Genomic DNA, 22964 nt, shown 5'->3' with positions numbered 1-22964 from the left:
CCCAATCCCCACCTGTGTGCAATATGCTCACGGAACAAACGTGTAATTATACTCCTTGAATCTAATATTTAAAGAAAAGAAAATGTGGTATATATACACAATGGAATACTATTCAACCTTTAAAAAACAAAAGGAAATCTTGCCATTTGCAATGACATGGATGAGCCCAGAAGACACTGTGCTAAGTGAAATAAACCAGACACAGACAGAGACCACATGACCTCACTCACATGTGGAAACTAAAAAGGTCAAACTCACAGAGACAGAGTAGGAGGGTGATTTCCAGCGGCTGGGAAGTGGAAACAAAGAGATGTTGGTCAAAGGATAGAAAGTTTTAATAATGCACATGAACGCATTCTGGTCATCAGTCTATAGCTTGGAGACTATATTTAACAATACTGACCAGGGTGAGGTCCAAACTTTACCCTTTACCTGTACAATGTCCATTTGTATACCTAACCCTGAATCGTACCCCACATATTTATTTACTTATTTATTTATTTTTATTATTTCTTTTGAGTTGGAGTCTCACTCTGTCACCCAGGCTGGAGTGCAGTGGCACATTCACAGCAACCCCAGCCTTGACCTGCTGGGCTCCGACGATCCTTCCACCTCAGCCTTCTGAGTAGTCGGAACTATAGGTGCACACTACCGCGCCCGGCTAATTTTTGATTGTAGAGACAAGGTCTCATCAAGTTGCCCAGGCAGGTCTCGAACCCGCAGGCTCAGGCAATCCACTCACCTCAGTCTCCAAAAGAACTGGGATTACAGACTGAGCCACTGAGTCCAACCACCCCACGTCTTTAAAATAAAAATTAAAAATTAAAAATACTGTATCGTATACTTAAATTTTGTCAAGATGATGGTTCTTTTTTTTTTTTTTTTTAGTTGGAAGTCTCACTCTGTTGCCCAGACTGGAGTGCAGTGGCCACTCCCAGCCACTGCAGCCTCGACCTGCTGGGCTCCAGCGATCCTTCTGCCTCAGCCTTCCGAGTAGCCGGAATTACAGGCACGCGCTACCACACCCGGCTGATTTTTTGATTTATTTTAGAGATGAGGTCTTGCTTCCCAGGCGGGTCTCGAACCCGCAGGCTCAGGCAATCCACTCACCTCAGCCTCCCAAAGGCGCGGGATTACAGGCTGAGCCACCGAGCCCGGCTTTGTTTTTTTTTTTTTAACTTAATTTTATTATAGAGATGTTGGGTACAAGTCAGGATTAGATACATAAGTATCTACATGTATGTGAAGTTTGGGCTCCCGCTGGTCCTCACTTCGCTTGGTTTAGGACCAAGTATCCTTCGTGTTGTATGTGCCCCCCCACCCTGGCAGTGTCCAGCAACTGTTGATCCCTCTTTTGTGCTATTGTGGTTAATGTTCAGGTCCCACTTATGAGTGAGCACATGTGGTATTCAGTTCTTTGTTTCTGTGACAGATCACTAAGTATGATGGTCTCCAACTCCACCCAATTTGCTGCGAAGTCCATGATTTTGTCCTTCTTTGTGGCTGTGTAATACTTCATCATGTATATGGACCACATTTTCTTTATCCAGTCCACTTTCAGTGGGCAGCAGGATTGGTTCCAGGTCTTTGCTATTGTGAATAGTATGATGAAAACATGCCTGTGTAAATGTGTTTTTTGTAGAATGATTTTGAGTTCCTCCAGGTATATTCCCAGGAGAGGGATTGCTGGATTGTTCTTTTAAAAATCGCTACACCATTTTCCATAGAGGATGAACTAGCTTGCACTCCCACCAGCAGTGTAAAAGCATTCCCTTTTCTCCACATCCTTGCCAGCATCTGTTGTTTTTTGATTTATTAATGATGGCCATTCTTATTGGAGTTAGGTGGTATCTCAATGTGGTTTTGATTTGCATCTCTCTGATGATTAGTGAGGCTGAGCATTTTCTCATGTATCTGTTGGTTGCCCACATGTCTTCTTTTGAAAAGTGTCTAATCATGCCTTTTGCCCATTTTTTAATAGGGCTGCGGTTTTTTTTGTTTGTTTGTTTGTTTGTGTTTGCTTTTTCAGCTCATTTGAATTCCTTGAAGATCCTGGACTTTATGCCTTTGTCAGATACACAGTTGGCAAATATTTTTTCCCATTCTATGGGTTGTTTTCCTGCTCTCTTGATGGTTTCCTTTTTAGATGTCCTCACCACCCACACACACACGTGTGACTGTGAGGTGATAGATACGTGAACTAACTTGATTGTAGTAATCATTTCACAGCACACATGTATATTAAAATATCATGTCATGCACTAAATAAATGACATTTTACCTGCCAATTACCTATTTACCAGCAAAGCTGGGGGCAGGGGACAGATCCTTAATTTAGTCACATCTGCAAAGTCCTTTTTGACAAGTAAGGTCACATTTACAGGTTCCAGGGATCAGGATATGGCCATCTTTTGGGGGCCATTATTCAGCCTGACACCCTTCCCCAAAGACAACCCACAATTCCTGTCTAGGATGAGAACTGAGGAACTGATAGCCTCCCTTGGAAAGCAGGATGACAAAGACAAGAGGACAAAGTCCTTTCGTTGAACTTGGGTCTTCCCATCAATGCTGGCATGGACGGGCCATCCTGTTGGGGGCAGCGACCGAGAGCCTAAGCTCCCAAGGCTGATCCTGGCTCTGCCCTACCCACCTTGTGGGGCCCTTAGGCAGGCACTTTCACTCTCCATTTCCTCATCTGGATGTTGGGAATGGCAGCAGTCCCTCGTTCTGCGGCTGTTTCAAGGATGAAGTGACTCCCCATGTCTGGATTCCATGGAAAACTGAGCCTGAGGCATGGAATCGAGAGCAGGTGGCTTATTTGGGGAGGGACCTCTGGATGCAGAGTGAGAGAATGGACAGAATCAGGACACATGGCAGCAAAGACATCCCATAAGGGGGGAACCATTGAGTTAGTTCACTGGTGAGCAGCTCAGATGGGATATTCTGGACCCCTCTAAGGAACCAGGCAGTATATGCCTCAGGGTCCATGCACACCTAAGAGGAAAAATTGTCTGCACGTGACTGAGAAGGGTCTCAGGACGTACTTGAAGGGACATGAGGAGGGCAGGGTGGGAAAGTGAGAGACACTTTCAAGGACAACTCCAGGCAAAGGGTATGGAAGCCACCAGGAGCTCTGGGGAGGGAGCTACGCCCTGCACACTGTATCTCCTGGAGACAAGGAGTCTGGGCTTTGCACCACTCAGTCCATCACTGGACAGAGAGTCGGGGGGGCAAGGCCTACGCCCAGGTCACTCTGAGGGACCCCACTCTAGCCTCCCAAGTGCAGTCTTCTACAGAAGATGCTACATTCACGTACACCCGCAGCACCTGTGATTAGGGCACTAAGCCAGGAGCAGGGTCCCGGGAGACACGAGGAGAGCTCAAGCCACATCTCCTATGACCGCATCTGCTGTTCTCAAAAGCACATCTGTGTGTGCCCAGTGTTCTGCTCCCACTTATAAATGAGAACATGCAGTATTTGGTTTGCTGTCTCTGTTACTTCACTTAGCATGATGGCCTCCAGCTGTGTCCGTGTTGCTGCCAAGGACATGATTTCACCGATGTCTACTCACCACTAGGGTCTAGTCCTCATGACAGTGTCCACAACCAGCCATGGAATGTTCCTCCTCCTCGTGCTGTTCCCTGGGCTATAGAACAGAAGGAAGATTCACCTGCCCCCTCCCCTTTCTCTCTCACCTGTCCACAGGTGTCCGACAGATGTGACTATGTCTTTGTCAATGGGAAGGAAATGAAAGGCAAGGTGAATGCGGCAGTCAACTTCACCTACCAGCACCTGAGCGGCGCCCTGGAGGTGACAGTGTGGGTGCCTCGGCTTCCGCTGCAGGTCGAGGTCTCAGACACTGAGCTCAACCAGATCAAGGGCTGGAGGGTGCCCATTGTCTCCAGCAAGAGGTAGGTGTATGCCTCCAAGTCCTCAGACAACGACGCCCAGGCCACATGGGCTAAGAGGGAAGCCTGCAGGGTGACTGATCTCAGGCACCCCCAGATCCGAGGATTCGAGAGGTCTTAAGGACAGAGTCTCTCTCCCCACCTCGCAGCTCCTACACGCTCCCTATGGGCTTCAGCCTCCAGCGGGTGTTTCCCCTTAGGCTCCAGATGGTCCTGTTCTCCCCTCTGTAAGCCCAGCAGAACATACCTCTCCTGATTCCCAAAGGCCCCAGCAAAAGTCCTGGATCTGAGTCTCATCTTCACCTGGGTTGTGTGTCCATCCCTGACACACAGTAGTTACTGTCCAGTAGTTACTATAGCCAGTAGTTACTTCAGCCAGGTGGCTCAACTTCAGCCACAGGCCCCAGAGGAGCCAGAGGAGAAGATGAAGAGGTCAACCTGGTCTGGACCCATGGTTCAATTAGAAGAGAAGGAAGGAGCAGATGACAGGTGTCCCCTGGGAGGACATCTGGACAGATGCTGCTTGCCCTGAGCTGCATCTCCATGCCCTGGTCCAGAAGGTCTGAGTTCTTTGCCTGGGTGAAATGAGGGCCAAAGCATGTCCATGGTGTGCCTCATACTTGACTCTGATAGTGCCTGGTAATGTCATCAGGTTGCACTGTCAGGCGACCACGTGAGCACCTTGCAGAGAGAGTTGTGGAAGCTCAGGCTGTCCACTCACAGATTGCATCCTCTAGAGAAATCCATGCATTAGAAACATGTGGAATGCCAAAAGTAAGTACATGCATAAGTAGACATAGAGGCCAGGTGTGGTGGCTCATACCTGTAATCCCAGCACTTTGGGAGGTCAAAGTGGGAGGATTGTTTGAGCCCAGGAGCTCCAGACCAGCAACACAGCAAGACCCTTTCTTGACCAAAATGTTGTTTAAAACTAGCTGGGTGTGGTGACACATGTCTTTAGTCCTAGCGACTTGGGAGGCTGAGGCAGGAGGATCAATTGAGCTCAGAAGTTTGAGGCTGCAGGGAGCTGTGATCGCACCACTGCACTCTCTCCCGGATGACAGAGAAAGACCCTGTCTCTACAAGAATAAAAAATAAAGAAGCCGTGTGCAATGACTCACACCTGTAATCCCAGCACTTTGGGAAGCAGAGACGAGAGCATTGCCCGAGCGCAGCCTGAGCAATATGGCAAGACCTCATCTCTACAATAAATCAAAAAATTAGCCAGGTGTGGTGGCACACCCCTGTGGTTCCAGCTACTTGGAAGGCTGAGGCGGAAGGATCGCCTGAGCCCGATCGGTCGAGGCTGCGGTGGCTGTGAGCGTGCCACTACACTCCAGCCTGGGTGACAGAGTAAGACTCCAACTCAAAAAATAAAATAAAATAAAGAGCAGAAGATACTAGGCGGTGAGGAGTCTTTGGGAACATCTTAGACTCTGCTTCCCACACCTACCCCCTTGATTGATCAATATTCATGCCAGAGGAGTGGGTCAATACTCCAAGTGCCGCCCCTGCATGTCTGGTTTGAACACCTAGAAGGCAGGGCTCATGGCTTACCCTCCCTGAAGCCCCAGTCTGCCTTCACACTCAGCTCCTATGATGACCCTGCAAGTGACTGTTAAACCAATCTGCCCTCTTGACAGGCCAGCTGGGGACAGTGAGGAAGAGGAAGATGAGGAACGGCGGGGTCGCGGCTGCACCCTCCAGTATCAGCACGCCATGGTGCGGGTCTTGACGCAATTTGTGGCTGAGGCGGCCGACCCTGGGGGACACCTGGCACACCTGCTGGGCTCAGACTGGCAAGTGGACATCACGGAGCTGATCAGTGACTTCATGCAGGTGGAGGAGCCCAGGATCGCCAAGCTACAGGGGGGACAGATCTTGATGGGGCAGGAGCTCGGGATGACCACCATCCAGGTAAGAGACCCCCAAAGATGCTAGGTACAGTAGCTCTTGTCTGTCATCCCAGTGCTTTGGGAGACTCAGGCAGGAGGATCACTTGAGGCCAGGAGTTCAAAACCAGCCTGGGCAACACAGTGAGACACCATCTCTACGGAAAAATAAAATATAAAATGAGACAGGCAGAGTGGGGCATGCCTATAGTTTCAGCTATTTGGGAGGCTGAGGTGGGAGGATCTCTTGAGGCCAGGAGTTCGAGACCAGCCTGGGCAACATAGCCAGACTCCGTCTCTGCAAAGAGAGAGAGAGAAATTCCCAAAGACAAGATCTCTCGATCTCTCTCTCTCTCTCTCTCTCTCTGTCTCTCTGTCTCTCTCTCTCTCTCTCTCTTTGCTTCTGCTGGATGTATATCAGGCTGTTTGGCAATGCTTAGAATAGCATCTATCTGTAGGGTGAATACACTTCAAGAAATTGTGAAATTGTGGAGTAAACAATTTAAGTGATATGACGATGTGACAAGAATCTCTAAATTCCCCACATGTGACTTACGTGTAAGAAACACTGGCTGGGGTCCTCTTGCATGTTGGGTGTGAAACTCTAACGCATTCTTTCCCCTCAGCCACTGTGGGTGTCACCCCTGGTGCACACGCCCTGGAGGTGAGCTCATCGCATCCAAACCCCACGGGCATGGCTGGCAACTTCTGGCTTGGCCCCTCCCCTCACCTAGGGCGGTCCGGGGTGTTGCTGCCATCTCGATCAGGTCCCGCCCCCGAACCTGATGAGAACCTGCATCTCACAAATGAGAGGAGGGAAGGAATGAAGTCATTAGGACCCCAGTGGTCTCACGGGTCCCTTCTGCTGGGGAATGGGTACGAGAGAGAACCAGGCTACAACACCAGGGCTTTGAAACAAACACTTTTACAAAAAATCAGGGGGCCCATGTGCAGGTTGCTTACATGGGTCTGTCACGTGAGGGTGAGACTTGGGCTTCTAATGAATTTATCACCACCCAAAGAGTGAGCATGGTGCCTGATGGGGGGTTTTTCCACCCTCATATTCCTCCTTTCCTCCCCCCTGGTGTCCCTCCCCCCAATCCCCCCACCCTCGGTGTCACATGCTCAAATGATCTCCAGAAGCTGAGAAGGTACCCTCAGCGAGGTGAGCAGGCTGGGTGTGAGCTGAAAGATGGCAACTGGTTTTGCTGTTAGTGTTAGAGAGACAATAGGGAGTGGTGAGGAGTGTGGTGAAGAGACCAACTGCCAGGAAGAAATGTTACAACTTTTCCAGAAAAGCTAGACATCTGTCTTTTTATATGATATCTTCTGGCTTTTTTGCCAGGTGTGTTGACTCAAACCTGTCATCCCAGCACTGTAGGAGACCGAGGAGTGTCACTTGAGCCCAGGAGTTCAAGACCACAGTGAGCTATGATTACACCACTGCACTCCAGCCTGGGCAGCAGAGCAAGACCCTGTCTTGATAAATAGATTAAGAAAATAAAATATTCTGGCTTTTAACACTGATGACTGCTATTTTTATTTTAAAGTCATGTATATGTCAAACAAAACATCTGCCCTGTAGACATAGCACTTCCAACCACTACAGTGGACTAAGAAGTTGAAAAACCTGAATTCCCCTGGTAAATCCACAGGCTAAATGGATGCTCATGCCTGGAAATGTGGACTGAGATGAGAACTTGGTATCCACCCCTCACTCTAAGAGATCACTTAAGTACAAAGAGGAAATGACACCATGTCCAGAAATCAGGCATCAGGCAGGAGCAGGGGGTCAGCCTCCCACACGTTAAACATGGAGATGTTTCCCTGGGCCATCCAGCCCTGGGACCCTTGGGCCTTTCATTCATTCTCACTGTCCACCTTCTTCTGGGGACTCAACCCTCACACTCACTGCCACTCGAAGGGACACAGTCACACCCAGAAGGTGAAGAGGGCATTTGTGTAGAAACAGAAAGCTTTCATGACTGGGCTGAAGGAGGCCTGGAAAAATGGCTTCATCTTCCTAAATATCACCAAAAGCTTGAAAAGACGAAGACGTCAAGAAAACAGGTGAGCAGAGGACAGAACCCAGTTCCTCCAGAAGGTGAAGGGGTCACGGGGAGGGTCTTAAATCAGCTCTTTGCATTTTGGGTGAAGGTGGGGGATGGAAACGTGATTACACATACACAGACGTTTCTTTCTTTCTTTCTTTCTTTCTTTCTTTCTTTCTTTCTTTCTTTCTTTCTTTCTTTCTTTCTTTCTTTCCTTCCTTCCTTCCTTTCTTTCTTTCAAGTTGGGGTCTTGCTCCATTGCCAGGCTCAATCATGACAATCACAACTCACAGTAGCCTCAACCTCTTGGACTCAGTCAATCCTCCTGTCTCAGATTCCCGAGTAGCTGGGACTATAGGCATACTCTACCACATTCAGCTAATTTTTAAAATTTCTGTAGAGACATAGTCTCACAGTGTTACTCAGGCTCATCTCGAACTCCCGGGCTCAAACATTCCACCCACCTCAGCCTCTCAAAGTGCTGAGATTATAGGCGTGAGCCACTGCGCCCGGCCCACAGATGTCCCTCAAACGCAGGATTTCCTGTTCAGGGTCTAGGCTGTCCACACACCTCACTTCCCGGGTCATTCCTGGCATCCAGGGGAGAAGGGAGACTTAGGGATGTTGGCACCGGGACAGATGCTCAGAGCTCCTGTTTATCAGAGTCAACACGATGGTACTCCAAATGTCACCAGTGTCACGCTCAGTGTTTCCCAAGCATAGAATGTGAACTCAGTGACATGCAACATGACCGGGGGGGATGGTGCCAGGACCAGTGAGCCCCATCCTCTAGCTACACGCTGGTTTTCTTTTTTGTTTGTTTGTTTTTTTACACACTGGTTTTCATGGGCCAGAGGGGAAGATGATGTGAATCTATAACTAATACATCAAGCCGTTGTTCTTTGGTGATTTGAAGGTTTGTTTTTTTTTTTAAACAAATCATTTAAGTGAATAATGTCGGCCAGAATATACACCAGAGAGCAGTAGAGGCAGCGTGTGCTATAGGAGAATCACCAGGTTAGCACCTGGATGGAGACGTCAGAGCCTCTGTCTGGCTGGGTGGTGCACAGAGGGAAGGGAGGCTGGTCTGTAGGGTGCACAGGCTGAGCCCTACTCTGCTCCTGACACTGCCTCGCTGCTGCATAAAAGATCATCACGTTTTCTCAACTTGACACATGTTTTAGCTGCATCAGTGGGAAAGGCTCATTCTCGTTTATTCTGTTCCCTCACCCCTCTGTGTCCCTGCCCTCAGGGACAGGGCAGCCGAAAGCTTCTCATGTCCTGTTGGTTCTGCCCTCAGATCCTGTCTCCTCTGTCGGATGCCATCCTGGCCGAGAAAACCATCACCGTGCTGGATGAGAAGGTGACCATCACGGACCTCGGGGTGCAGCTGGTCACAGGGCTGTCACTGTCCCTGCAGCTCAGCCCTGGGAGCAACAGAGCCATCTTCGCCACCGCAGTGGCTCAGGAGCTGCTACAGAGACCCAAACAGGTATGGAGGTGGGCTGAGATGCAGCCCAGGAGTGGCTCACACCAGGCGGGGCACATAGGGGGTGAGGCTCACACCAGTTGGTCTCATACCAGGGGGATTCACACCAGGAGCGGCTCACACCGGTAGGGTCTCACACCAGTTGATCTCATACCAGATGGGGCTCATACCAGTGGGACTGACACCGGGAGGGGCTTACACCAGGAGGGGCTCACACCAGTTGGTCTCACACCAGGTGGGGCTCACGCAAGGAGCAGCTCACACCAAGAGGAACTGACACCAGGTAGGGCTCATACCAGGTGGGACTCACACTGGGCAGAGCCCCTACTGGGAGGGGCTCACACCAGGTGGGGCTCACACCCAGTGGGTCTCACACCAGGTGGGGCTCACACCAATTAGTCACACACCACCAGGTGGAGCTCATACCAGGCGAGGGTCACAGTATTAGGTCTCACACCTGTTGATCTCACACCAGGTGGGGCTCACACCAGGAGTGGGTTCACCCCAGTGGGTCTCACATCAGGTGGGGCTCACACCAGGATTGGGTTCACCCCAGTGGGTCTCCCACCAGGTGGGGCTCACATGAGGAGGGGCTCATACCAGGAGGCATTCACACCAGGTGCGTCCCCACCAGGCGGTGGGGGGTACACATCAGGTGTTTCTCGGTCTGCAAAGGACACTTGTGAAGCAGGTGACTGTTCTCCCTGCTGTTTTCCAGCTCCCTCAAGGGGAGACCCCAAAATAAATACATGCATAGACATTGCAGCAGGGAAAGAATGACAAAGCTCCAGGAGCCAGAGCACTGGAGGAAAGCTCCACTCCCCCTCCATCATGCCCAGGTGGCCACTGGTGCTACCCACGCCCTTCCTGGGGGCTGGGGCAGGTGGATGTGAGGAGACACACAGCAGGAGCTGGGGACAGGTCTGGGGAGGGGGAGGGTGGTGGGTGGGAGGGAGTTGCTTCCATACCCTCGAGTGTGTAGCTCAGGGCAGAAGCAGAGAACCTCTGGGGATGTCAGGTTTCCTTCGATCTTACTTGGAACCAGTGTGGACTAGTAGTCTGTGTTGTATGTGGCGTGTGTGCTACGTATGTGTATTGTATATATGTATATGTAAGTTGTATATGTGTGTGTGTTGTATTGTCTACATGTATGCATGTGTGCCTTATATATGCAAGGTCTGCTCTGTTGTGTGTTTGTGTTGTACACGTGCCTATGTGCATGTCTGTGTGTGCATGTATGTATGTATGCATGTTATAAACGTATTGTGTGCTGCATGTAGTGTGTGATGCATGTTTTTGTGAGTTGATATAATGATTTCTAAACCGAGGGAACAGTGAATAGAAGCATGCGAGTACAGTGTGTCTATCCCTCTCCCTAAAGGTAGCTAAACATCACTTAGGAGGAACGTAGGTATTGGGTGAATCTTGCTGGTTGCAGGCTGTTCATTCTCTGTGTGCCCATGAAAAGGGGCCATTCTCCCTGGGGAGGCCGGGAGCCCTGCAGCCATCCAGGGAGATATTCTTGGCCGCCTCCTTCCTGGGTTAGGAGCCCTGTCTCCGCAATCACTCAGCAGGTGACCTCCTTGGTGCTGCCGTCGCTTCCTGGCAGTTGAAGCTGTGTCTGCCTTCAGAGCAGGAAGGAGCTTAGGCCACACTTCCAGGGCACAAAGAGTCCCACTTCCCCGGCCTATGCTTGTCCCAAAAGCTCCCCTGCCAGGGGAGCTAATCTCTTGACCCTTATACGAAGGTCTTTGTGTGCAGGTTTGGATTAGAAAACACTTGAAAGTGGATAACCCTGATAACAGGTATGAATTTGAACTCTTGACCAAAGCAAACCTCCTTTTTCTCAAGGAAGGCTGTAGCCATGGGGCAAATTACACACACAGCAAAGGAGACATTGCTGGAGGCTTTTTCCTGTCTTTATGGGTGATGAAATCAGGCGACCACCAGCTAGGAGTTAGGGAAGCTGATAAAAAAAAAGCAGCCTAAATAGCCCCAAGAGCTAATCTGCTCCTGACATGCGCAACTAAACAGCTACCCCGAGATTTGCTCCTTAGTGGTATGCACAACCCTGCCTCCTCCCTGGCTCTGGCACAGGGACTTTGAGAAATCCATTGCACATTTGAATTTTCTGCTCCGATGTCAGGACAGATTGAAAGAACCCGGTAAGCCACGTCCAGTGACTCTTACACTGTGTCTTGGCAGGGATTCCCCTTGGCAGCTGGCCCAAGCCAGTGTCTAACAAAATAGTATTTCTTGGCTGGGCTGGAGGAAGGAGCAGAGGTCACCAGCCACATGTGAGGAGCCTTTCTTCTTGCTTCCAAAGGCCAAACAACACCAGGGTAAAATCTGCCATCGCGTGGCCAGGGGCCGGTGGGTCGCAAGACAGAGAGACGCACCGGAGCACGCTTAAACAACAGCATGTTCGGAGGGAGAGAGGACCCTTCTGGACCCAACCAGGCGACCTTGAGAAACGGAAGGTTGACAGTCTGCTTCTGCCCATTCTCTCCCTCCCCTGTTTTTATTTTGGCCTAATTCAACCTTCTCTCCCTATGGATAAGGCTGTGTCCTCCGTTGCCCACGTGTGGCTTGTCATTGTGCTTCCCTCCCGACTGCATGTGAGCCTGTTATGCCAACTGCTTCAGTCCTGTCCTTGTTTCAGATTTCAGAGGCAGGGGGAGGGAGACAGAGGGAAAGAGACGAGGTGAGAAAGGGAGGGAGAAAGCGAGAGGAGAACGAGAAGGAGGTGGACAAGGAAGGGGAGAGGGAGGGAGAGGAAGATGGAGGGGGGAGATAAGGAAGGGGAAGGGGGAGAGGGAAAAGGAGAAAAAGAAAGAAGGAGAAAGAAAGAGAGGTGGGAGATAGAGGGAAGGAGAGAGAAGACAGAGAGAGGCAGAGGGATAGAAAAATGGAGGGGGGCCGGGCTCGGTGGCTCAGCCTGTAATCCCGTGCTTTGGGAGGCCGAGGTGAGTGGATTTGCCTGAGCCCGCGGGTTCAAGACCCGCCTGGGCAACTTGGCGAGCCCTCATCTCTACAATAAATAAAAAATTAGCCGGGCGTGGTAGCACACGCCTGTAGTTCCAGCTACTTGGAAGGCTGAGGGGAAAGGATCGCCAGAGCCCAGCAGGTCGAGGCTGCGGTGGCCGGGAGCGTGCCACTGCGCTCCAGTCTGGGCGACAGAGTGCGACTCCAACTCCAAAAAAAAAAGAAAGAAAGAAAGATGGAGCGGGGAGAGAGAAAGGGAGGGGCTGGCCAGCTCAGTGCTGCTGAGATTGACAGCTCTGGTCGCCCTGTCTCCCTGGCTCTGCTCAGCCTCGGGGCATGCCGCACCATGGAGTGTCCCGGGCTATTTGCTTCTGGGCTTGGGGTAGAGCCAGTCCACCCAGAGGGAACGAGGAGGGAGTCACACTGGACCAGCCAGCTCACTCCAAGCACAGCGACATCTCTGAAATGAAAGGCTTGCGTTAAATCAGTTATCCCCACTGATCCGCTTGGTCAAACTGTTCTCAAAGACGGTCATCCAAACCAACAAAGTACGACAGGCGAGAGACTGAGGTGTGTGCACTCATGGGCCCTGGCTGCCTCTGGCTCCCGGCCTTCCCCAGTTGGGCTAGGCGAGGGCAGGGGTGGAAGCTGAGGCAAGGACTTTCCAGCCGTGTGTTTCTCTCTCTGACTGGTCTAACCTCTCACCTCCAAGCCAAGGTGATGTCCCCAGACCCATCCAGGCCTGCTCCTGTGGGCCCAGAGACAGCAGGACCAAGGACACCAAGCCTGAGGCAACCCAGGGGCGTCCTTGTCTAGAGAGGGGCTTTCAGTCGTGTTGCAAGTAGCAAGTTGAGACTCGGTGTCAAAGCAGCTGGAAAATAATGTCATAAATGTCTTTCATCTAAACATGTAACACTTGTAAGCGACCCAGCTCACCAGTCACAGCCTTTGCCATGCAACTTATTATCGGGCAGAAGCAGATTCTGCACAGCCTGAGAGGACCCAACTTTCTCTTAAGAAATTTGGGGGAAGCTGAGTTCGGTGACTCAGCCTGTAATCCCGTGCCTTTGGGAGGATGAGGTGAGTGGATTGCCTGAGCTCGCGGGTTGGAGACCCGCCTGGGCAGGCGAGACCTCATCTCTATAATAAATCAAAAAACGAGCCGGGCATGGTAGCGTGCGCCTGTAATTCCAGCTACTCGGAAGGCTGAGGCGGAAGGATCGCTGGAGCCCAGCAGGTTGAGGCTGCGGTGGCCGGGAGTGGCCGCTGCACTCCAGTCTGGGCAACAGAGTGAGACTCCAACTCAAAAAAATAAAAACTTTGGGGGGGAAAAAGCCAATCTTTTTTCTGAAATGTGTAATGCTGGCCCTATTTTGCGGTTTATTGTTTCATTTTACTTTTACAGCTTTTTAAGAATTTGTTCTCTTTCTTACCCTTGGTACTTCTCATCCCTTATTTCTTCACCATCTACACAGTTTCTCTTTGTTTTCATGGTCGTCGTTTTGCCACGGTGAGCCTCTTTCACGACAACTTGGCGCTCAGTGAGTTTTCAGCCCTTTTTTATTAACTTGCTTATGTTCCTCCACAGGAAGCGGCCATCAGCTGCTGGGTCCAGTTCAGTGATGGCTCGGTCACACCCTTGGATATCTATGATGGGAAAGACTTCTCCTTGGTGGCCACGTCCTTGGATGAGAAGGTGGTCTCCGTCCACCAAGACTCCAAGTTCAAGTGGCCTATCATGGCTGCTGAAACCGAGGGGCAAGGCGCTCTGGTCAAGGTTGAAATGGTCATCAGTGAATCATGCCAGAAGTCCAAGCGGAAGAGCGTGCTGGCTGTCGGAACAGCCAACATCAAAGTTAAGTTTGGCCAGAACGATGCTCATCCCAACGCCAGTGACAGCAGGCACCCAGGGGCGGGAGTTCACCTGGAAAATAAGGTCGGTGATCGAAGGCCCCAAAAACCCTTGCAGGAATGGGGGGGTCAAGGAGGACAGTACTATGGCAGTTCTTCCATGGGTCTCATGGAAGGACGGGGCATCACCACGGACAGGTCGACCCTGCAGAGGAAGAGTGGCCAGGAAGGCCTTGTGGATCATGACGGCCACGTGCAGACCATCCCCAGTGACCTCACCAGTTTCCCAGCCCAGGTGGACCTCCCCAGAGGCAACGGAGCCATGGACGAGAGTGATCTCATGCAGGCATCCAAGGGACTGAGTGACTTGGAAATAGGGATGTATGCTCTGCTGGGTGTCTTCTGCCTGGCCATTTTGGTCTTCTTGATCAACTGTGTGACCTTCGCATTAAAGTACAGGCACAAACAGGTTCCCTTCGAGGAGCAGGAAGGAATGAGTCACCCCCACGACTGGGTGGGGCTGAGCAACCGCGCAGAGCTGCTGGAAAATCACATCAACTTCGCCTCTTCCCAAGACGAGCAAATCACTGCCATCGACCGGGGCATGGACTTCGAGGAGAGTAAATACCTCCTCAGCACGAACTCCCAAAAAAGCATCAACGGACAGCTGTTCAAACCTTCAGGATCCACAATGGCGGACGGGAGAGATCAGAGAGGCGAGCCCCCTGCATCCCCTACCTCAAAAAGGAAAAGAGTGAAATTCACTACGTTCACCACCGTCCCCTCAGACGACACGGGTCCCGCCAGGAGCTCCATCTTGACAAGCAGTGACGACGACATCAAGTGGGTCTGCCAGGACCTGGCCCCCGGGGAGTGCAGGGAGCTTCACGGCTATATGGAGAGGCTACACGAAAATGCCTAAGCTGGGCAGACACGGACATCTGTTCTCACTCACCTTTTAGCCTTTAATGCCAGGGTGTGTTAGCAACCGTGCACCCAGGGCGGAAACGAAATGGCAGCAGCACGAGACCGGGGTGACACTGCCCACAGAGCCTCGGAAAATGACCTCAGCTCTGCGGGGAAGGCCCAGGGTCGGCATCGATGCACACGTCCCAGAGTACAGTATCTTGCTTCCAGTTAAGAGGTTAATCATGCATAGCAAGATATTTTTAACTTGGAACACAAACGGGTTCTGAATCACTGAGCTTTTGAGACTTTCCAGGAAAGAACAGCCTCCCTCTCTCTCTCTTTCTCTTTCTCTCTCTCTCTCTCTCTCTCTCTAATCGAAGCTATTTGGATATTCTAAAACCCACATGGCTCCAATATTCAATATCACAGACAAGGGGAGAGCAGTGAGACCCAGGCGGGGCAGCAGCGGATCAATGGGAGAAAGTGTGTCATCTCAGCTGGAGCGGCATGTCTCGCTGGGGGCGTGACTGCAGACGGTCAGTGCCGCCGTCGGCTCTGGGAGGTGGCACTGGGAGCCATTCTTTCTCAGACACTGGGCCAAAGGTAGCCCAGGCCGCTGATGGACCACGGCAGTTGCTGACAGGGACTAAAAGGCGAAAAGTGGGCAAAGAGGACACAAATATCTTTGGGACGACATGCCAAGGACAAACACACATGAATCCTCTGAGCATTTCAGAGCATTTCTGTATTTGTAAACTAGGGATACTGGGCATAGAATTTCAATCAGGTTCAAAGAACCGGCTCTTTTTAGCAAGTTTGCTATGTTTAAATTTGTATTTCTTTACAGCATTGCCATCTTTCCAAAAGCCGTTGGTCATTTGTGCATAGGGGACAAGGAGAGGGCGGTTTCCGGTATTTCCTGAGTCCCTTTTTTCCCCGCTTCCAGGTTGTGTGTCAACTCCCAGGTGACATTCTGGAGAGAGAAGCACCCCCCCACCTCACCCTGGGCATATGCCACACACTGTCCATCTCTGAAGAGGCTGGTCTTTGGGTGTGGGCAGGATTCATGATGAATTCAACACCAGGCGACGTACAGTCCCTTGCCTTTCTAGAAGGAAGAGGGGGCCGCTTGATGGAGGGGTCTGTCGCTATTCATGGATGGCCTTCTGTCCAAGAATGTGCCCTCAAGGCTGCTGAGACAAATCTGGGTGTCTGTGTGGGTGTGTAGGACAGACAGAGCTAGGATTCAGGGGGTGTAAGAGGGCGTCCGGCAGGAAACCTGGCCCTCGCCCCCTTGGAGGCGCAGAGAGATGGGAGCCATCATCGTTTGTTAGGACCCAAATGACTCTGAGTGTCTCCATAACCCTTCATGCCAAGCCTGCGAAGATGGAAGGGGACAAGAGCTCGGAGGGTCCCTGTCCTGTCTCATGCTTACGCCACGGCAAGGGGCAGTGGCTGGATAAGTGACAGCTAGACATGATCCTGAAAACGACAGGCAGAGGGGGTGGGGCAGAAGAGACCATGCTGTTGAATCTCTCTCTCTCTCTTTTTCCCTCTATGTCATTTTCTCTTCTCTTTAGATCCCTCTTTCAATTTTGTTCTTTCTATGTATGTCTCTGTCTCTCTGAACGTATCTCTCTGCTTCCTCTCTGCCTTTAATTCTGTGTGTCTCCATCCCTTCTCTCTCCCTCCCTCCCTCTCTCTGCCTGTCTCTTTCTCCTCTCTTTCTCCCTTTCTCTCCCTCTCCCTTTCTCTCTCTTCTCCCCCCACATAATTGAATCCTCCTTAGACAATGTGTGTGTACATCCTACCCAGTTACCCTGTCAGCCTCCTCCAGCTGTGGTGCTATCAGCTGCTCTGAAGCTGGGATTCCTGCAGCCTGTAAGCCACCTACTCCTGTCCCCAAGTTGACTCACCTTGTTTGGTGGGGTGATTAGACCCCTTTTCGGTGATAATCCTTTGCAGCCTCCTTACATTTCTTTCCATTCTTACCCGTGTGATGTTCCGTTGAACACTGCAGCCGCGGCCCGCTCCCAGACCCTCCCGCGTGTAGAATGTACTGTAGATTGTAAGAATGTAATATATATTTATAAATGTACCGACTGTAAATATAAAGTTTGCATTCAGCAGCTTTATGGCTGTCCTCTTGTTTTTCCACGTGCTGACACCCTCCAAGCAGCCGGCATCAATTGCAAATGGCCCTCCAAACGCTGTGGCTTTTGGTAAATGAAATTGCAGATTTAAGAACCCCAGCACAATCCAATTACACCCTGACGTCGTGTAGCGCTGCTCTGCACTAAGGGGATGTTGACACATGTGACAAAGTGCATGGTGTACTAAACATCTCTCTTTCAGGACCCGAAAGGATTTGCAAATAAATCACATCCGCAATGCTCTCCTGAAAGCCTGCTAACTGATGGTAGTGAGACTTTTGGCAGGCGTGTGTATGGGGGGTCCAAAAAACCTGGCATTTGTTTATAAAAAGTTGTGTATTTATTCTGACACGTTTAAACTTCAACCACCTTCAAAGGACTCTGTTGAACGCAATACACCTATCGGGATGCTTTTCCCATTGCTCAAAACAGTTTTCTTTTGTTGTTTTTTTGTTGCTGTTTTTTGAGTTGGGGTCTCACTCCGTCACCCAGACTGGAGTGCAGTGGCCGCTCCCGGCCACCGCAGCCTCGACCTGCTGGGCTCCGGCGATCCTTCCGCCTCAGCCTTCCAAGTAGCCGGAATTACAGGCATGCGCTACCACGCCCGGCTGATTTTTTGATTTATTGTAGAGATGAGGTCTCGCCAAGTTGCCCAGGCGGGTCTCGAACCCGCGGGCTCAGGCCATCCACTCACTTCAGCCTCCCAAAGGCGCAGGGTTACAGGCTGAGCCTCAGAGCCCGGCTCAAAACAGTTTTTGAACTCATCAATTTGGATGTCTTTTAGTGCTTCTGCCGTTTCTAATTTCACCTCTTCCACATTGGCAAAATGTTTCCCTTTGAGAACTTTTATCATCTGGAAAAAAGAAAAAATCACTCGGGGCGAGATTGAGTAATAAGGAGGGTGGGGCACAGATGTCATGTCGATTTTGGTCAAAGACTCCTGCTGAACACTCAGCGTGGAGTGAACAGATCCATTGTCATGTTACTTGTTTGCCACAACTCAGGGCGTTTCTTCCACTAATCGTGACACAACCTTCCATTTGACCTAGAGGAACACATTCCAAGTGTAGTATAATTCTGGGGTTTTGGGGGGTTTTGGGGGGGGGTTTTGTTTTGTTTTGTTTTGGTTCCCCTCTTCCCCCATATCCCAGTCTCCCTTTGGACTGGAGCAAAGAAAATACTCCAACCTTCCCGTGGGTCTCAAATGTGCCTGCACACAGTGACTCTGGGTGGGGTTTAAAAAGGTTGAGCTTTACATCTCTGTATCCACTGCAGCCCAAGTCAGTTCCACATAAAGGAAAGGTGCACACGGCCCTTATATTCATGCCACTAGCAGCAAGTGATGGGTCATCCGTGGTTATGCAGCTAGTCCCTACTGAACAACTGCTCTGTGCCAGAAAGAGCCGTGAGCACTGGACACAGAGCCATCCCTAAGTATGACAAACCACACCTTCTCTCAAAGGCCTTACCTACAACTGGAGTGATGGGGAGATTAACAACAAACAAAATAACGTTTAGAGAGTTATAAAAGACAACAAAACCGCTTACAGATAAAGATTTAGCCAGTGTTTAAAACTTTGGCAATTTCATCTTTGCAAATGTGGATTTCTATAAACACCTGAAAAGGTAGGACCTTGGGGCTGGCTTCCAATCCTGCCTGGCCCTGATTAGGTGGAGTGCCACTGAGGGCACCTGTCCACTCATGGTGTCTTCTAGACCCAGAGCTGACCAACTCTGTCAGCCAGGCTGGAGTGCAGTAACTCGTTCACAGTCACCACAGCCTCGACCTGCTGGGCTCGGGTGATCCTTCCGCCTCAGCCTCCCAAGTAGCTGGAATCCATATACCACCATACTTGGCTAATTTTTTTTGATTTATTGTAGGGCCAAGGTCTCGCCGTGTTGCTCCGGCTGGTCTCAAATCCCTGAGCTCAGGCAATTCTCTCACCTCCACCTCCCAAAGTGCTAGCATGACAGGAGTGAGCCAATATGCCCCGTACCACTTCTTATAATGGAGAACTATTTCTCCCCGCTGGTGTCTCTACCTGAAAGTGCGGAAAACAAATACAGGCAAAGTGAGCTGTGTGTTTTCAAGACAACTAGGAAAGAGGATATTGCTTTATGAAAGAGAAGAATCTTGTGTGTCTCCTAGGCATGTTTAGAACGTCGCTGTCTAAAGAACACACTTAGGATGCCATTGTGATCGGCATGTCCAGAATTGAGAAAGAGCTGCTGCGAATATCTTGACTGAAGTTTTCACGGGCGTCTTTGGGGTATGAATAAAGCCGGGGACACTGCCTGGCTTCTCTCATACCTGCCTGCTGGCTCTTCTGTGTCACCTGTAGGGCCCTTAGGGAAATTCCCAACCACCCAAGGGAGCCAGTCCCCAAAGCCCACGGGAAACAGCCTCACCAGCGCCCCCAGTGGACGGTGCCCTTGCGGCTTCCCGGTTGCAGAATTCCGGCCTTAGCAAAGTACCACAAACGGGGTAGCTCAGCCAGCTGAAATGTATTGTCTCACAGGGACAGGTGTAGGCAGGGTTGGTTCCTTCTGGGTTTTGAGGGCGTCTGTTCCTGGTCTTTTTGATGTGGGTTTTGAGGGCGTCTGTTCCTGGCCTCTCGCCTGGCTTCTGTGGTTTGCAGGGAATCCTCAGTGCTCTTTGGCTTGTAGAAGCATCACCCAACCTCTGCCCCCATTTTCACACAGGACACTTCCTGTGTGTGTGTCTATGTCCAAAGTCCCCAACCCCCTTTAAGAGACAAGGTCTCATTCTGTCACCCAGGCTGGAGTGCAGGGGTGCGATCATAGCTCACTGCAGCCTCTAACTCCTATGCTCAAGCAATCCTCCCTCCTATGCCTCCAGAGTAGATGGGACTACAGGTGCTCACTTTATTTTTTATTTTGTTATTTTTAGAGATGGAGGGGGGGTCTCACTATGTTGCCCAGACTGGTCTCGAACTCTCCGGCTTCAAGTAATCCTCCCATCTCCGCCTCCCTAGTTGCTGGGATTACAAGCATGAGCCACTGCGCCTGCCTCCAAATTTCCCCTTTTTGTGAACACAATAGGCATATTGTATCATCTAAATCTGACCTCCTCTTAACTAATGGCATCTGCAAAGACTCTATTTCCAAACAAGGTCACATGCTGGTACTAGGGGTTGGGACTTCTATGTGGGCATTTTGGGGGAAAACAGTTCGGCCCATAACACCGGCCTCTGGTCTTGAGGGTCCTGGTCAAGCAGCTCAACCTGTGCTCGGGCTGAGGGCAGCCGGCATCCATGTGGCAGTCCGGGTGCTGCGCTGGTGGGGTGCACAGGTCTTCCAGGAATGTGTCCTGTCTCTCAGAGCTCTGCCCTGCCCTCAGATTCACACCCACTTTACAAACGAGCCTGTGCTAGGACACCCTGGACATGCATGTGAATGATTTATCTGTTCCCCTGAGAGAACACTCAGAGCTGTAAGTTAATCACCAGTGGGCACTTCCTGGGTGCCGTCCTTAGCTCCTCGCTACCCTTCATTTCGCCCCTGCAACAGCAGACATGCTCAAGCAAGAATGGGGTGAAGTCAGCCTGCTCCCCCGTGGAGACAGCCATCCTCCCAGCCAGGCTCCTCAGACATTACTCTTCTGAAACTTTTCTTACTCTTCTGAAATGGTCTTTCTACCAGAAAAGACGCACAACTCGCTAGTAACAGAAAGCAAACATTAGAAAGGACAATTTCAGGGCGCCACTCTGGAGCTATGAAGAATATAAGATGTAATAATGGGAGTGGGAGGGATGAGAAAGAAAGGGTATGAGATCCTACTCTCTTTCCTGTCTTTTGAGGGCTTCTGCTTCCCCCGGGACTCCATTTCTGCGAGCTTTGCTTTCTAGACATTCAAGAAGATTCTGAAGCCCCAGGAAACCATGCACCGTGCTGAAGAATGGAGCAAGTTCTGTCTTCCTGTTTGCTTTAGACAGAATCTTTTCATTGCAAGTGATTTTTAAAAACTTAAGTGGGCTTAGGAAAAAGAATAGGAGGTAGGAAAGACAGATGTGATGCTTCCTAGGTGAGGAGGCAGCTGTGATTTCCAGGATGGCTGGCCGGGAGCTTCCTGTCTCTTCCCTCCCTTTTCCTCTCCTCGTCTTGGTTCCATATTGACCCGTTTGGCTTTCTTCTCAGGCAAGACCATGCCACGTGGCGGCCTCCAAAGCCTCAGGCTCAGTTTCACAGCCAACAATCAGAGAGTGAAAATGACCCAGATGAGCCCTCCAGGTGGTGGAGAGGGGAGCAAAGGGGGGTGTTACAGGCCCCAGGTCCCATGCAAGTGGGCCGTGGAGCAGCGGCATCCTGCCTGGCCAGAAAGGCCTTCTTCTCACATGCACCATAGACCTTCCTCACATCTGGCCCCCACTGATGTGTGTAGATGGGGGAAAGTGCTTATCTGTTTATCAAGAAGTTAGAGACAGGAGAGACAAGGTCTCTACTGGGCACAAAGGCTATGAGTATTTTGGGAAGTGTGCCTGTTTCCGAGGACTGCCACAGTGAATGACCACAAACTGGGTGGCTTAAAACAGCAGGAATGTACTGTCTCACAGTTCTGGAGGCGAGGAGTTCCAAGCCAAGGTGTTGGCAGTAGGTTCCTCCTGGGTGCTGAGTGAGGGTCTGCTCTGTGTTCCTCCAGCTGCCGGTGGCTCCCGGCAAACATTGGTGCCTTTGGCTTGTGTATACATCACTCTGATCTCTGCTTCCACCATCCCATGGCCTTCTCCCTGTGTGTCTTTGTTCCAAATTTTCTTCTCATGAGGACATCAGTCACTGGATTTTGGTTATCCTCCAATCCAGTGTGACCTCATCTTACCTTGATTACATCTGCAAAGACACTTCTTACCAAGCAAGGTCACACTCATAGGTACTGAGGGGGAGGAATTTGACATGTCTTCCTGGGGGACACAGTTCTATTCACTCCAGGGAGAAGGAAGTCTCCTTGAGAAGGAAGAAGTCCTGTCTTGCTGTTTGCTTTAGAAAAAATCTTTTTAGCTGGGTGTGGTGGCTCACACGCGTAATTCCAGCACTTTGGGAGGCAGAAGTGAGAGGATTGCCTGAGCCCATGGGTTCAAGACCAGCCTGGGCCACTTGGTGAGACTTTGTCTCTACAGTAAGTCAAAAAATTAGCTGGGCGTGGTGGCACATGCCTGAAGTTCCAGCTACTTGGAAGACTGAGGCAGAAGGATCACCTGAGTCCAACAGGTCGAGGCTGCAGTAGCCATGACTGCACTCCAGTGGGGGTGACAGAGTGAGACTCTGACTCAAAAAAAAAAATCTTTTCATTGCAAGTGATTTGGATATTTGGATGGGTAACGGGCAGGAGGATAGACAGATGTTTGATGGTGGATGAATGGATGGATGGATGGATGGATGGATGGATGGGTGGATGATGTTTGAATGTGTAGTGAGGTGGGTGGCTGACTGGATAGATGTGTGGGTGGGTAGCGGGTAGGTGGATGGATGGATGTTCGATGGTGGATGGATGGGTGGATGAATTGATGGATAGATGGATGATGTTTGGATGTGTAGTGGATGGGTGGGTGGATGGATGTTTCAATGGTGGATAGATGGGTGAATGGATGGGTGGAGGACAATAGTTTACAGACCATGAGTATGAAGGTCCTATCTAACAAATTAAACTGGCTACCTTACTGGAACCAGGAGCCCGAACTGCTGCCAGAGGACTGACTTTCTATAATCC

General features: G+C 50.7%; 1 protein-coding gene across 1 annotated transcript in view; it reads left to right on the top strand.

Moving 5' to 3' along the window:
• TMEM132D (transmembrane protein 132D) overlaps positions 1–15413 on the top strand; it is a 636541-nt gene extending 621128 nt beyond the window's left edge. Inside the window, exons 6-9 of the mRNA XM_008074438.2 lie at positions 3707–3912; positions 5553–5826; positions 9153–9344; positions 13915–15413. Of these exons, the coding sequence (XP_008072629.2) occupies positions 3707–3912; positions 5553–5826; positions 9153–9344; positions 13915–15099 (1857 nt within the window). The 3' untranslated portion in view covers positions 15100–15413. The remainder of the gene's footprint in view (positions 1–3706; positions 3913–5552; positions 5827–9152; positions 9345–13914) is intronic.
• Positions 15414–22964: the final 7551 nt, after the last annotated feature.

This window comes from Carlito syrichta, unplaced genomic scaffold (assembly GCF_000164805.1).
Source record: "Carlito syrichta isolate Samal-C Ts95f unplaced genomic scaffold, Tarsius_syrichta-2.0.1 Scaffold316442, whole genome shotgun sequence".
In the NCBI taxonomy this organism is placed as follows: Eukaryota; Metazoa; Chordata; class Mammalia; order Primates; family Tarsiidae; genus Carlito; species Carlito syrichta.
The sequence above is the reverse complement of the archived record's forward strand: the minus strand, read 5'-3'. Positions and strand labels throughout refer to the sequence as shown.